Below are 16,077 nucleotides of genomic sequence, written 5' to 3' on the forward strand. Positions count from 1 at the left end.
ATTTTGTAGCTCCTGGTGAGTAACTGGCATACATTTTTATCCCCCACCCCCAACACCTTCTTATAAACAGAGCTATCTGCAAGGCAGCAGGACTATAAACCTGCTATTTCTGATTCTCAGAGACTCAAGGCATCTTAGGAGGACCAAAGGATCCTAGGGGTTCCAATCTCTTGTTTGGTTTTGTTCTTATTCATTTCATCTAAACTCAGCTTTAAATTACTGCATGTCATTTATCCTCCATGTAGACTGTGCATGGCCAATTTTCCAGTTTAGGCTGCCTCTTGCTTGCCAATCAACAGACCTCTAGGTCAATTGACTACATCAATCAGCTGGTATGTGCCAAAGGAATGCAAATTAATTTTAATATTCGGGTGAGAAAAGCATAATCCGGGAGGCTGAGCTCTGCAAAGAAAATAGCACAAGTCAGATTTTAAGAAAAACACAGTATTTTTGTATTATTTGACGTTCTTTCTCATCCTGGTACAGACATGATCTTCAGGACCTCACCCCTACTTGCCTGTCTCTCCCCCATGCCATACTGACTCCCCAGCCATACCCAGTCCTTTTCTCTTCCCCCTGGAACAGACCAAATCCATTCAAGCCCCTAGTCTCTGCACTTGCTGATTCTTCTTTTACGACATTCTGTTGTTGTTTTAGCTGCTAAGTCCTGTCTGACTCCTTGCAACCCCATGAACTATAGCCCACCAGGCTCCTCTGTCCATGGGATTCTCCAGGCAAGAATACTGGAGTGGGTTGCCATTCCCTTCTCCAGGGGATCTTCCCAACCCAGGGATCAAACTTTCGTCCCCTGCATTGGCAGGCGAATTCTTTACCGCTGAGCTACAGGGGAGCTCCCAGGACATTCTTACCCTATGTCTTTACCTGGCTGGGCCCTATCCTCACAGGGAGCCCGGGACACCCCACCTAGAGCAATCCTGCAGCCCATCTGAGATTCCTTACTTTTTCCTGCCCTGTTTTATTGTTTACATGGCTCTCTCCTCATTATGTGACGCTGCCTCGGACATTTCTGGTTTTCTGGTTTCTTGTTCTCCCTCCCCCTCCTAAGATGCAGTTTCCCCAAGGACAAGTTCCATCCTGTTCATCCCTGGTTTCCTGTGCCTAGCACAGCGGCCAGCCCAGAGTGGGCACTTGGGAACTATTTTCTGGATGAATGAAAGAGCGAGCAGATTGGATCTGTGTCAGTGAACACCGATGACCACAGCCCACGCCCGAAGAGCAGGCTGCATTCCGTTCCATTTTCCATCAAAGGCGGCGGGGAGCAGCCCCTGGTGATGATGGTAACTATGGCAATAACAGGCTTTGGGCACCTTCTCTCCAAGCCATCATCCACTTCCCCTCTCCCTCTCTGATGTGTATGAAGCCTTAGCATGCGGGTGGTTATCAGAACTTCCCTGAAAACTCCATCCTCATTACATTAACCTATGCAGATTGAGTCCTTCTTATCTTCATGCATAAATCAAGGCCATCAGTCCTTAATCATCTGTGCTGCTCTTTTTAGGAACTCTGCCCCATCTACTGATGAATTCGTGGGTGGCCCAGGGACAGCACTGATGGCCCGGGCTGACGGCAGGGGGCTCATCCCCTAGGTCTGTGGGAGCTACTGATGAAGGCCTCTGGGACACAAGTCTTGCCTTAGGCTTCTGTGGCCTCTCTCTGTCCCCTCAGGGCCCCCCGTCAGCCCCTCCTGCAGCCAACCCTCCAGATAGCACGACAGCGTGATGCCACGGGCAGGGCACAGGGAGAGGGCATATGTCCTGCCTGCCTGGACTGCCAGACAGATGGACAGACCGACAGATGGCCACCAGGCTGCCTCTCCCCGGGCCAAGCACTCTAACAGACAGAGTCACTGAGACAGAGACAGATGCAGGAAAGCGAGATTGATTTTTGCCTTCTGCCCTGAAGACTATTGATTTGTTGGTAGGAAACTTTAGGAATCTGTTCTGAACTAGAACAGAGCCCCAACTTTGAAGCAAATGTAATCAAAATGTAAGAAGCTGCAGTCAAGAAATCAGGAAGTGAGAGAGAAAGTCTTTGGGTGCTGGAGGGCTGAACCTGAGAGATTGTAGGTGTAACGGAGAAGTTATAGCTTTAATTACAGAGACACTTTTTACCCTGTCTCTGTCAGATGGGTACTAAGGGCTGACTGCATTTTGCTAATATCTCTTGGAAAAAAATGCTTATAAAAGAGTGGGTGGTAAAGAGTTATTAGTGAGAAAAAGAAAAACATCAGCCTTGTGCTGCTCTGGCAGCCCCCAGGGAGAGGTGCTGGGGTCTGGCCACATCCTTGTTGGTAGGGTTTTATTTTTATTTTTTTAAACATGATACCTTATGTTCTGTGATGTGCACAAGATTAAGGGAACACCGGTGACTTGTTGCGTCTGTACCCACCCCCGTACTAAAACATTTCCAGTAGCATCAGGGCTTCCCTGCTGTCCTCATTCTCCCAAAGTCCAAGAGTAACTATCATTCTGGCCTCTATTACTTTAATTAATTTTTCCATTTTAAAAAAAGTATTTATTTTCCTTATTTTTGGTTGCACCAGGTCTTCACTGCTGTGTGGCCGTTCTCCAGTCGCAGAGAGTGGGAGGCTGCTCCCAAGCTGCGGTGTGCGGACTGCTCACTGCAGGGGCTCCTCTTGCAGCAGATCACAGGCTTCAGTACTTGTGGCTCTGGGGCTCCAGAGTTTGGCCTCAGTAGTTGTGGTGCATGGGCTTAAAGCTGCTTCACGGCATGTACAATCGTCCTGGACCAAGGATTGAACCCGGGTCCCCTGCATCTGCAGGCGGATTCTTATCCATTGTACCACCCGGGAAGTCCAACCTTTCTTCTTTCTAACTCTTATTAATATGACTGTCTGAGTCTGACATCTTTTGACAGATCCATCCATATTGAGATATATATATACAAGCTCTTGCTTTCTTATGCTGTGTGGCAGTCCACTGTATGAATATTCTATAATTTATTTACCCATTCTACTAACTGATAGATATCCGGACTGTTTCCAGTTTGGGGGTTTATGCATAAGGCTGTTTTAGATACTGTTACCTATGTGCATATATATGTTTAGTTGTGAAGTCATGTTCGACTATTGTGACCCCATGGACTGTAGCCCACCAGGCTCCTCTGTCCATGAGATTCTCCAGGAAAGAATACTGGAGTGGGTTGTCATTTCGTTCTCCAGGGGATCTTCCCAACCCAGGAATTGAACCCAGGTCTCCTGCATTGAAGGCAGATTCTTTCCCAACTGAGCTATAAGGGAAGCCCTACTGTTACCTAAGCATATATAAATAAGTGGGCCTAAACACTCATTTCTGTTGGATTTATGCCCAGAAGTGGAATGCTGGATCCCAGAGTTAGTATATGCTTTCAGCTTTCGTAGGCACTGCCAAAGAATTCTTCCCAAGCACTTGTACCTCTGTGCACCCCACCAGCATCAAAGGAGAGTTCCAGTGGCTCCACCTCATCACCGACACATGCTGCTATCGGTCTGGTGACCAAAATGAAACAAGCATTTCATTGTTTACATGTGTTTTCCTGGTGACTCATGTTGGGTCAGCACCCTTACATGGGTTTACTGGCCATTTTGTGAAAGAAACACTGAAGCAGAAGATCAGAAAATATCACCTTGCCATTCCTCTCAGGACATGATCTACTCCTACTTAACAGAAGATAATTCCATGGGGCGGGAGTGTTCTCAACTTCCAGACTGGATTTGTCACATTCTTGGGGGTAATCCTCATGGGGGTCATTCTTGGGGGTCTCTTTTCTTCTCTGCACTTTCTGAAACAGATGAGCTCTTCCATCAAAGGCTGTCCACCACATTCCCTCTCTTTTCCGCACATCACCTCTGCTGGCTCTTTCCCTTCTGCTTAGACACCTGTTCAAGTCCTTCCTGCCACAATAGCAACTGTCTCTTAGCAACAGGACCATTACTCCAGTCACTTGATGGCAACACACATCACCCACCATGTCTCCACTCCTTCCTTCCACTGCTAAGCTTGGGAAAGTGTCCTGTAGTCACTGGTTATTCTTTCCCTCCTGCGGGCTGCTCCTCACACCACAACATGGGCTCACCTGCTGCAGCTTCAAGGACACAGCCCTGACATAGGCTGAAAGATAGCCTGCTTGGTGAAGGGACCAAAGGCATGTGAGGTTGCATCACACACGGACACTCTCACTGCTGATGGCTTCTTTCTTGGAATCATCTCTTCCTTGACACCCTGTGATCCACGAGTTTCTTTCAGGAGTTGCCTCTATGGCTTCCTCTATTTCCCCATGGGTGGTGTTTCACTCTTCTATTTCTACACATTTTCCTTCTGTAAATTCCACTCCTGTGTCCTCAATGACCATGCGCACACTGATGCGATCCACATCTCCTTCTCCAGTCCTCAACCACACACAGGACATCATGTGGATACATCATGGCCATCTCACACTCAGCAACTTCACGTCTGAACTCACAGCCTTCCCTACACATCTTATTCTTTACTCCTACTTTCAGGCTTCACAAATGGTACCACCCCCTGTCTAAGCCAGAAACCTGGAAGCCATTCTTGACCCTTCTCTCTCCTTGTTGTGCTATGAGATCACTTTCCCTATCAGGTATAAGTAATCCTGCTTCTCAGGAGTGGAAACTGGTTCTCTTTAGCAGGCCAGCTCCAAAGGACTGGAGGCAGATGTCTATGGTTTACTGTTGAGAAGATTGGTAAGGCTACACTTGAGCTTGGGGAGAAGGAATGTTATGATCCATTAGTTATGTCTGCCATGGGCACAAGGATGGAGGAGAGCAAATGGCTTCTAACCTCTATATCTGTTGACCATGGGTTTTATGTTTCCAAGAATATTCTTGCTTTTTTATGCTCCTGATCAAAGCCTATGGGGTTGGCCAAAAAGTTCATTTGGGTTTCTCCATCACATCTTATGGACAGAACGATCTTTTTGGTCAACTCAGTACTAACCTTTTAAGATCCATCTTGATTCCCCTCTTTGTTCATCACATCTTCCCCCTAATCCTCCAGTTTACACCAATTTATGGACTTCCTGGCCTGTCACAATGCTTCCTATGCACATTTTATATTTTAGCTCTTTATTATCACGTACTTCAAGCAACTGCTTCAAGCAGGTAAATCTTACTCCAAGAAAATACTCTGAAATTCTTCTGCACACAGACCACATGTATATTCTGCTGCAGGAGCAGCACGGTCTGGGCTGTTTGATTGGTCTCAGTCAACGCTTATCATATTAGGAGCACTGGCGGCCTCCCGGTGCGGGGTGGGGGCGGGTGGGTGACACAGACTTACCTAGCAGCTGGTTGGCAGAAGAGGTGGTGAGGTTAAACTGCTGCTCCAGATACTTTCCCAAGAAGGCAGCGAAGCCAGCCACCACTGCAATCTCCATGCAGGCGGCCAGGATGATACAGGTAAACACGGGGTTTGAGAGCAGGTGCTTCGTGACCTTCGGGATCACTGCAGGGAGAGAAGCGGGGGACCAAGGTCATAGACACTACACTAAGACTTCTGCCGCCGAGGCCCACTCTGACCCATCCCAGGAAACAGCACCTGGCTGCTCAGGCTGAGGCCTATAACCTGTAAGTCAGTCACAATTGTGAAAACTCTGGCTTCAAAATACATGCTAATATTCTGTCAACTAAACTGAAAACTACTAAAGCAGGAAAAACCACACAATGTCTTTTTTTTTTTAATAGCACACTGGACACACTATTTTATAAGCCATTTAAAAATTTTTTATTTCTATCCAGCATATAGAAAGAGGCATTTGGGGTTTGTTTCTCAAAAGGTAAAATATAACTTAATTATATATTATAAATACATTATAAATGTATTAACTACATTATATTAATATATCTAAGTTATATATAGATACATTATATTTTATTTTCTTGGGCTCTGAAATCACTGTGGATGGTAACTGCAGCCATGAAATTAAAAGACGCTTGCTCCTTGGACGAAAAGCTATGACAAACCTAGACAGTATATTAAAAAGCAGAGACATCACTTGGCCGACATGGTCCATACAGTCAAAACTATGGTTTTTCCAGTAGTCATGTATGGATGTGAGAGCTGGACCATAAAGAATGCTGAATGCTGAATAATTGATGCTTTCTAATTGTGGTCCTGGAGAAGACTCTTGAGAGTCCCTTGGATTGCAAAGAGATCAATCCAGTCCATTCTAAAGGAAATTAAACCTGAATATTCATTGGAACGACTGATGCTAAAGCTGAAGCTCCAATACTTTGGCCACCTGATGCTAAGAGCCAACTCATTGGAAAAGACCCTAATGCTGGGAAAGACTGAAGGCAGGAGGAGAAGAGGATGACAGAGGATGAGATGGTTAGATGGCATCACTGACTCAGTGGACTTGAGTTTGAGTAAATTCCAGGAGATAGTGATGAACAGGGAAGTCTGGTGTGTTATAGTCCATGAGGTTGCAAGGAGTTGGACATGATTTAGTGACTGAACGACAACAAAGTGGATATATCAATACATTTGTGATAAATATTTATAACTGCATGTGTTAAGAAAATATAATCTTTAACAGCTCATTGTTTTATTTTACATTGGAGTACAGTTGATTTAAAATGCCGTGTTAGTCTCAAGTGTACAGCAAAGTGATTCAGTTATACATGTATCTATTCTTTTAAAGATATACTTAATCTTAATAGTTTCAAGAAAAATGAAATGTCAGTGTATGCATGTGCTTTGCCTAGTCACTCAGTCGTGTCCAACTCTTTGCAACCCCATGGACTGTAGTCCCCCATGCTCCTTTGTCCACGGAATTTTCCAGGCAAGAATAGTGGAGTGGGTTGCCATTTCCTACTCCAGTGGATCTTCCCGACCCAGAAATCGAACCTGAGTCTCTTACATCTCCTGCAGTGGCGGGCAGATTCTTTACTACTATGCCACCTGGGAAGCCCAGTATATGTATATGCATATATATGTGCATGTGTGTGTGTATTCCACATATATGTGTGTGTATGTGTGTGTGTGTGTATATATATATATATATCTCCAACCTCTATCCCGCCCTTCCTTCTCACAACCATAGGTACCTGGCCGAGCTTCCATGCTCACTCACTTGGGGAGACGAGAGTCTTCTTTACCAATTTTACTCTTGATGCAATACAGCCCTTCCCCATACAGTAGCCAGTGGGGCCAGCTCTAATCATTTTCCCATTCAGAACGCCAGAAAGGCCCAAATCCACACGTGGCACGATGGCCCACGGTCTGCCCCTCGGCTGTCTGATCACACTTCTGATCACGCTCCATCCTCACTCTGGCCCCAGCCCAGCTGGACCTGGTCCTCCCCACCCAGGTCTGTGCACGGGGGGTTTTCCCTCCATCAGGATGCGCTGGTCCCAGATCTTTGCTCCATCTGTTCCTCCTTCCTCCGACGGCCTTTCCTCGTCACTCAAGGCAACCCAGAAGCTGCCCTGGTGCTCAGGGCTCAAATGAGGATTAATGGTTGGCAAAAATGCTTTGTGGCTCGTGTACCACTTTAATTACCAGTGGAACCAAAGCAGGTGTTTGTTGAGCTGGTTCATTGCAATCTGATTGTATTATACTCTGTTTTTTAAGTATGTGATTTCATAAACCACCGGGATTTCACTTTAATTCTGTGCTTTCACAAGTGAGAGATTTGGTATTCTTAAAATCCTTTAAAGTAATCACGTTACTTGGATATTTTCAGCCATGAGAATCCTTGGTACAGGGTCTTTGACCAGATCTCCTCAGCTGTGGAGTGATGACTTGTCCCGGCAGTATGCAAGGGAGTCTGGGGGTACCAGGACACACCCATCATTTCAATATTTATGCTATCATTTTGATGTGTACTAAGTAAAAAAAGTTAACTAAAATAAAACTGATAAATCAAGTGTTTGGTTTCATGGCTACAATAACTTAAAATGATGCTAGGTTAAAACAAGTAGACTGAGGACTTCCCTGGTGGTCCAGTGGTTAAGAATCCCCCTGCCAATGCAAGGGACATGGGTTTGATACCTGGTCTGGGAAGATCCCACATACTGTGGAGCAACTAAGCCTATGCGCCTAAGTACCATAATTTCTGAGCCCACGCTTTAGAGCCCTTGCTCTGCAAAGAGAGAAGCACCATATCACAATAAAGAGCAGCCCCTGCTCGCTGCAACTAGAACAAAAACAGACAGATTTACAGTTACTTAAAGAGAAGTCATGTAAATAATGGTACAGCTGTTAAGGAGATAAGGCAGAAATGTGTAAAAGTGGTACATCAGTGACAAGTTAGGGGACCTCTGTTCCCCTGTAATCATAATAATGTGGAACACTTGGCACATGGTATACTTGATCCCACCTGTGTGAACAGAAAAAGGTAAAAGAGAGTCCCAGATGAAGACGGTACCACCCCAAGTCTAGGAAAAAACAATCAGGGCCCATGGTCATACAAAATAAGCAGGTGAGCTGTGTCTAGCACTGCTCACCAAGATGATGAATTAGCCAGCTGTCCTAAAGAAGAGAGCTAATTACACAGGCTCAATCTCATCTCCTAGGAGACAAAACCTCTAAATGGCCCAACTAATTAGAATAAAATAGTAATAGGAGATACATAAGTTTTTAATAATGTTAACAGACATGCTCAATTAATCAAAATGACGGAACAATGGGTCAGAAACTGGCAGATACCTACAACTTAAAACTTATTATTTCTGGGAAAGATACCAAGTTTCAAAAATGAAAATCTATATATAAGATAGGGACTTAAGGAGTCTTTGACATAATGAAAGGAACTTAGTTATTGGAATGGACTGAGCCAAATGATTGGAGGCTCAGAATCACCATGCACTGAGAAATCCAATTCTATATTCCAGCCGAGAAGCAATCAGACAATAACCAGAGCTGGTGGCCTCAGCTGTTCTGCAGTAGTTTCTTAGAAAGAAAGAAAGAAAGTGAAGTCACTCAGTCATGTCCAACTCTTTGCAATCCCATGGACTGTAGACTACCAGGTTCCTCCGTCCGTGGGATTCTCCAGGCAAGAGTACTGGAGTGGGTTGCCATTTCCTTCTCCAGGGGATCTTCCCAACCCAGGGATTGAACCTGGGTCTCCCGAATTGCAGGCAGATGCTTTACCCTCTGAGAAGCTACTAAAACCTTAGGAAGGCAACTCTTGGATTAAATAAATGCATGCACACACATGCACAAAATAAAACAAAAACTTTAAAAAGGGCGGTGGTGGTTCAGCTGTGTCCAACTCTTTGCTGCCCCATGGGCTTAAATCATCAGCCTCCCATGCCTGTGGAATTTTCCAGGCAAGAATACTGGAGTGGGTTGCCATTTCCTACTCTAGGGGATCTTCCCAACCCAGGGATCAAACCTGCATCTCTTCCATCTCCTGCATTGGCGGGTGGATTCTTTACCACTAGCACCACCTGGGAAGCCCTTTAAAAAGAGTATGAATAAGAATAAAGATATGGGAAAACAACTTTGACTCCATGGTATTCATACAGCTGCTTTATCCACATACCTACTTTATTGCAAGTGCACAGGCCTTTATGAGTGTGTTTTGTTCATCTTTTACAGGATTTCAAACATTGATAATAATCTTTTCCTCAAAATGTCATTGTGAATAATTGTCTAGAGGAGGTTACACTTAAAATCTATGTTTAAATGTTGTAAAATTTCCCTTTGTTAAACCCACATTATTAAGTATTGTACAAATATTTAGAGCAATGTTGATTATATAATGTTTAAAAATGTGCACTGTTCAACAAATACAAAAGATGGATGCACTGGGCATAAACAGAAGGTAACGAGGTAAGTATATGTCTTCATGAACAAAAACCCCTGGGATGTTAAGACTCCATCATCATAAATCACTGCTAATGAGTGAAGGCTGGTTTAACACGTTGTGATGGTACAATGCATCTGTGACAAGGGATGGGCTGATTATGTCACAAATCGCCAAGCCTCACAGAGAGTGGTAGAGGTTACATGAACAACCAACAGTGCTTCCTTGTAATAAGTGAATTTGAAAGCCTCCAGCTGTTCATGTTTTGGCAGGTAATAACACTGTTGCTCCATCATTGTAGCCTTTTGGCATTAAGATATCTAAACTCTGGAAATACTGTTGACAATCAGTAGGCAGGTTGGTGACATTCTAGGAAAACCATCCTTTGCCATATTTTTATTGGAGGCTTCACTTTCCTTGTTACTGTGAAGATTCTTTAGGTCTGGGGACTTCCAAAGAAAAAGCACCACAGCCACAAATAACACTGCCACTGAGCTGACACCATGAATATCCAACTGTGTTCTCTGGCTCAAAAATGACACCAATGAGAATTCAAGTTTGATCACATTATCTATTTATTGCTGTTCACTAGCAAAGTTGTGTCCAACTCTTTGTGACTTCATTTACTGCAGTACACCAGGCTTCCCTGTCCTTCACCATCTCCTGGAGTTTGCTCAAACTCATGTCCATTGAGTCAGCAATGCCATCCAATCATCTCATCCTCTGTCGTCCCCTTCTCCTCCTGCCTTCAATCTTTCCCAGCATCAGGGTCTTTTCCAAAGAGTTGGCCCTCCACATCAGGTGGCCAAGGTATTGGAGCTTCAGCATCTATCCTTTCAATGAATATTCAGGACTGATTTCCTTTAAGATTGACTGGTTTGATCTCCTTGCAGTCCAAGGGACTCTAAAGTGCCTTCTCCAGCACCACAGTTCGAAAGCATCAATTCTTTGGTGCTCAACCTTTTTTATGATCCATACATGACTACTGGAAAGATCATAGCTTTAACTAGACAGATCTTTGTCAGCAAAGTGATGTCTCTGCCTTTTAATACTCGGTCTAGTTTTACTTCCAAGGAGCAAGTGTCTTAATTTAGTGGCTGCAGTCACTGTCCACAGTGATTTTGGAGCCCAAGAAAATAAAGTCTGTCACTGTTTCCATTGTTTCCCTCATCTATTTGCCATGAAGTGATGGGACCAGATGCCATGATCTTAGTTTTTTGAATGCTGAGTTTTAAGCCAACTTTTTCACAGCCTTCCTATTTTCTTTTCCTTGATCATGGCCATCATGGTTTATCTGGGGACAAGGAGGGCCCTTCTCAACAAAGAGAGCTCTAGCTAATGGAACACTTTCATACTTCAGCAAGCATTTTAATTATTCCAGAGATAATTCCATTTCAGTAGGAAGGATTTCTTGTCAAGATAGGAGCCTGCCTGCTTTTGTCTTAATATCGAATGACTAATTTTGCCTTGGATTACATGTGAAAATCATTAAGCTTGAGAATTACCTAACTGGAGGCCCAGGGAAGACTGAGTGGGACTTATTTGCATAAAGGACAATCTTTTTTCCCTGTCTACCTGACTGACTTGCCTCCAGAAACGACAGCTTCCTCTCATGTTCAGCTATTTTCCTCCTAGGTTCTTCCTCCCCTTCTGGGTTTTATTGCAATGACCTGTAGTGCTCTCAAAGAAGATTCCTTTTCAAAGGCTCAGTCTACCCTCCAAAGCCCCAGCTTAAGGGGTATTAATTAGTTTGACCTTAGGGCTATCCCAGTCTTCCAAGCTTTTTCACGCAAATGGATTGTTAAAGTCCACAAAAAACTCTTAACTTCCCAAGGTGGCAGCTGCTAATGAGGTGGCCTAGACTGGTGAACCGAGGCCACGCCAGGCTGCCAAACACCTACAGACTCCCGCAGCCATTTGCCTCCCACCTTCTGATTTAGTCTCAGAAGTTGGGAGCTGGCGTGGGAGGCAGGTGGGCCTGTATCATGCAGCGTCACAGCTGGGGAGACCTTTTCACCTCTCATCAGGAGCCGAGTGCTGCTGCTGGTGGAAAGATGCAAAGTTGGGAAGAGGGGCAGGGGAGCCATCTGTAGGGAAAACAAGTTTTCCACTGCTAGGCTTGGACCACCTGATGCGAGGAGCCGACTCACTGGAGAAGACCTTGATGCTGGGAAAGACTGAGGGCAAGAGGAGAAAGAGGCGATAGAGGATGAGATGGCTGGATGGCCTCACCGATTCAATGGACATGAATTTGAGCAAACTCTGAGACGTAGTGAAGGACAGCGAAGCCTGGAGTGCTGCAGGCCATGCGGTCACACAATATCAGACCCAACTTAGCAGTGGAACAACAACAAGAACAGGCTTGGGAAGGCAGTCCTATAGGACAGCAGTCCCAGGTACCAGATCCATGGAAGACAAGTTTTTCCTGGGGTGGGGGGGATGGTTTCAGGATGATTCAAGAACATTACATTTTTGTGTGCTTTATTTCTATTATTATATCAGCTCCACCTCAGATCATCAGGCATTAGATCCTGGAGGTTGGGGACCCCCTGCTCTAGGATGGAGTTTCCTAGAAATCTGTGGGTCCTGCAGGAGGGAGAAAGGCAGATTTGGAGAAGTCCTGAGGATTAACCCTGGCAGAACATGTCCTGTGTGCCAAGTACCGTTCTAACTGCTTACACGACTGAAGTGACTGAGCACGCACACCCATCCCTTTTCTTCTACGGCTCTTTTTAAACAACATGGACTAAGCCCTTAGTTGTGTCACATCTGGCCATTTTTCCTAAGCACACTGGGAATTTTTTTTTTATTCTTTATTCTAATAATTAAGCTATACTTTGGTTACCAGAGGCAGAGTACATGCTTAGTCCTCAGGCCAACATCGGCACCTCTCAGAACCCAGACCAGAATGGCACAGTGGCTATAAGCAGGCTGTGTGGCAGCAGGTGCCAGGGTTTGAGTTTCTGCTTTGCTCCCCTAGCCAAGGAACCAGTGTCTTCTCATCTGTAAATGGAGGATTTTAATCCTACCAAGAGGGCTTCCCTGGTAACTGAGATGGTAAATAACCTGCCTGGAAGGCAGGAGACCTGAGTTCAATCCCCGAGTCTGGAAGATCCCCTGGAGAAGGGAATGGCTACCGAACCCAGTTTTCTTGCCTTGAGAGTCCTGTGGACAGAGGAGCCTGGTGGGCTACAGTCCATGGGGTTGCAGAGTTGGACACGACTGAGCAACTAAAACGGTCATTCCAGGAACATAATTTTGAGACTCATGCCCACTAGCCTCCTCTGTCCATGGGATTCTCCAGGGAAGAACACTGAATTGGGCTGTGGTCCTCTCCAGGGGATCTTCCTGATCCAGGGATTGAACCCGCATCTCTTACTTCTCCTGCATTGGCAGGTGGGTTCTTTACAACGAGTGCACCTGGGGAGCCCCACAAAAGGAAGGACAGAGGGGTGAAAGAAAGAAATGACTAGAGAGCCTACGGAAGAGGCCTGTACCACAGAAAAGGCTTCACTGAATGAGGTTGCATAAAGTGATGGCTAAGAACCTGGTCTAAGGAGCGGGGTCACTGGGATTAGAACTCTGGCTTCAAGACTGAGTAGGTCTGTGACCTGAGTACATCACTCCATCCCATGGATTGCCACAAACATGAAATGAGACTGGCTGCCTGTAAAGCATGTTGCCCAGGGACTAAGACTCCACACTCCCAATGCCGGGGGCCTGGGTTTGATCTCTGGTCATGGAACTAGATCCCACATGCTGCAGCTAAGAGAATTTGCATGCAGCAATTAGATCAAACATGACATAATAAAGACTGAAGATCCTGTGTGCTATAACAAATACCTGGAACAGCCAAAACAAACAAACAAGGGCATGTTTCCCAGTGCTTCTAGAATACAGCTAAGAGTCTGATAGGATTATTGGCAAGGATTTACTGTATGGCACAAGGAGCTATTTTCAATATCTTATAACAAATATAATGGAAAAGAATAGAAAAAAAAAGAATAGATATACACATATATGTGCATAACTGAATCACTTCCATGTACACCTGAAACAGAATATTGTAAATCAGCTATTTGTTGCTGTTATTTAGTTGCTAGGTCATGTTCAACTCTTTTGTGACCCTATGGACTACAGTCTGCCAGGCTCCTCTGTCTGTAGGATTTCCTATATAAGAATACTAGAGTGGGCTGCCATGTCCTTCTCCAGGGGATCTTCTCGATTCAGGGATCGAACCTGAGTCTCCTGCATTGGCAAGCAGATTCTCAGTATACACTGAGCCATCAGGTATACTTCAATAAAAGAGAGTCTGATAGGAATTAATAATAATTAATATAATAGAAATAATCCTTGGCTATATTAGGGAAAGAGCCCTTGCATTGGGAGGCCCTCAGACTCGCCGTTGGAATGCCTGTGGGATCAGACGTGGTGCTTCAACAGAGTGGGGAAGAACCTGGGAAAGGTGAGCGGAGCTCTTGGAAGACAAGGGCTTTCCAGAAAGATTCCCCTCCTGCAGAGGGCGGTTCAGCAGGTCAGGGGGTCAGGAGGCACAAGTCCTTGTCCACTGCTTGTCCTGGCAATTAGAGGTAGCCTGAGGAGTGTTCACTGTGGGGGCTCAGTTATACTACCCTTGACCCTCAGATCTCTCTGCCTTCAGTCTCTCTACTGAAACTGGCCTTGACTTTCTCTTTTATAACATTGCTTTCAATAGAGCATGGCTAATTGCTCTATTATCTCCCCTCTATAGAGGGGAGATGGGGCCAGTCTATGCCACTGCCCAGGAACTGTGACAATGACAGCCGACACCTGCCTGGCAACCAGTGTTGAATGGGCACTGTGGTGAGGTTTCTTTTTCAACTCTCACAACTATTACACTTGGGGGTGGTCTTGCCATCCTCTTCTTGGACCCAAGGAAACCAGGGCTCCCCTGAGAGGCTGAAACCCAACTATCTACATCCCAGAATGCAAAACCAAGAGGTGAAGGAGGGTGGATTTGAACTCAATTCTGCCTGCCCTCTGGGACTCATCTTTAAATTGTCAGGTTTCTGGGTGGGGACTCAAGTCAACAGAACAGTATTTTCCTGTAGGTGAGCCACCATGAAGTGCTTCCCAACATAGGAGACTCACGAGCAGAAGAGAAGAGAGATGGGGGGATCTGGGTGAGATAAACAACAGTACTCAAGTCATGACCAAAAAAAAAAAAAAAAGAAAGTGGATGGAAGAAATAATGGAGATGTGGAAAAACACCATCATGGAGGCATAAGAGCAAAGCAAAGGATGAGTGAATCCTGAGAAAAATGAAGCTTCATGGGGTAGCGTAAATGTTCACCAGACGCCGAGCTGGTTCACACATGACCAGGACAACTTGTCATCCCAGCGCCACCAGCCCCACTGGATGCCCTTGTATGGGTCCTCCTGTCTGTCCCCCAGGAGGAGCCAGTGCTCTTGGGTTGAGCAGAGATAGAGCAGCTCCAACCCCAGAGGTGGGCATCGTGCCCAGTAAGAGGAAGTGAAAGTTGCTCAGTCATGTCCAATTCTTTGCGACCGCATGGACTACTCAGTCTGTGGAATTCTCCAGGCCAAAATACTGGAGTAGGTAGCCTTTCCCTTCTCTGGGGGATCTTCCCAAACCAGGGATCAAATCCAGGTCTCCAGCATTGCAGGTGGATTCGTTACCAGCTGAGCCACAAGGGAAGCCCAAGAATACTGGAGTGGGTAGTCTATCCCTTCTCCAGGGGATCTTCCCGACCCAGGAACTGAACTGGGGTCTCCTGCATTGCAGGCCCGGTAAGAGCAGATACTTAATACATACAAGGTAGATGAAAGAATCCAATAAAGAAACAAATGAATTGCATAGCCTTGAAAGGGAACTGTCATAGTCTCTTAAGGAACATTAACTGTAGATACAGACTGATTTATGATCACACCATATTCCACAGGTTCATGGGCTGTGAAGGAAGTGGGGATCTTAGTTAATATGGTCATTTCTATCATTGATTCTGGGGGTGCCCAATCCATCCCTTAGGTAGGTAGGGAAGGAGGAAATCCTGGTGGGAGGCGAGGCCCATGGAGCTGATTAGTCTTCTGGAAATGAGCACCTACCATGGTGCTGGCAGCCTTGGGCCTGCTGTGGTCTCATCACTACAGAGGATCCATCCCCTAATTTCTGCTCTGGGGACCCAGGGGAGCTTCTAGCACCCTCTCACAGCCAACTTTGAGAGCAGTAACCACCAGGCTTCTGTCGGCCCATCTTCAGTGAGGTAATAGGCAGATGGTAAC

The 16,077-nt window shown here is 45.5% G+C and overlaps 1 protein-coding gene across 2 annotated transcripts in view; it reads right to left on the minus strand.

Annotated features, from left to right (window-relative positions):
- Positions 1 to 16,077, minus strand: part of SLCO3A1 (solute carrier organic anion transporter family member 3A1) — a 368,846-nt gene that overhangs the window by 42,198 nt on the left and 310,571 nt on the right. For both annotated transcript variants that reach the window (XM_043921345.1, XM_043921344.1), the window contains exon 5: positions 5,322 to 5,486. In XM_043921345.1, coding sequence (XP_043777280.1) covers positions 5,322 to 5,486 — 165 coding nt within the window. The remainder of the gene's footprint in view (positions 1 to 5,321; positions 5,487 to 16,077) is intronic.

This window comes from Cervus elaphus, chromosome 13 (assembly GCF_910594005.1).
Source record: "Cervus elaphus chromosome 13, mCerEla1.1, whole genome shotgun sequence".
In the NCBI taxonomy this organism is placed as follows: Eukaryota; Metazoa; Chordata; class Mammalia; order Artiodactyla; family Cervidae; genus Cervus; species Cervus elaphus.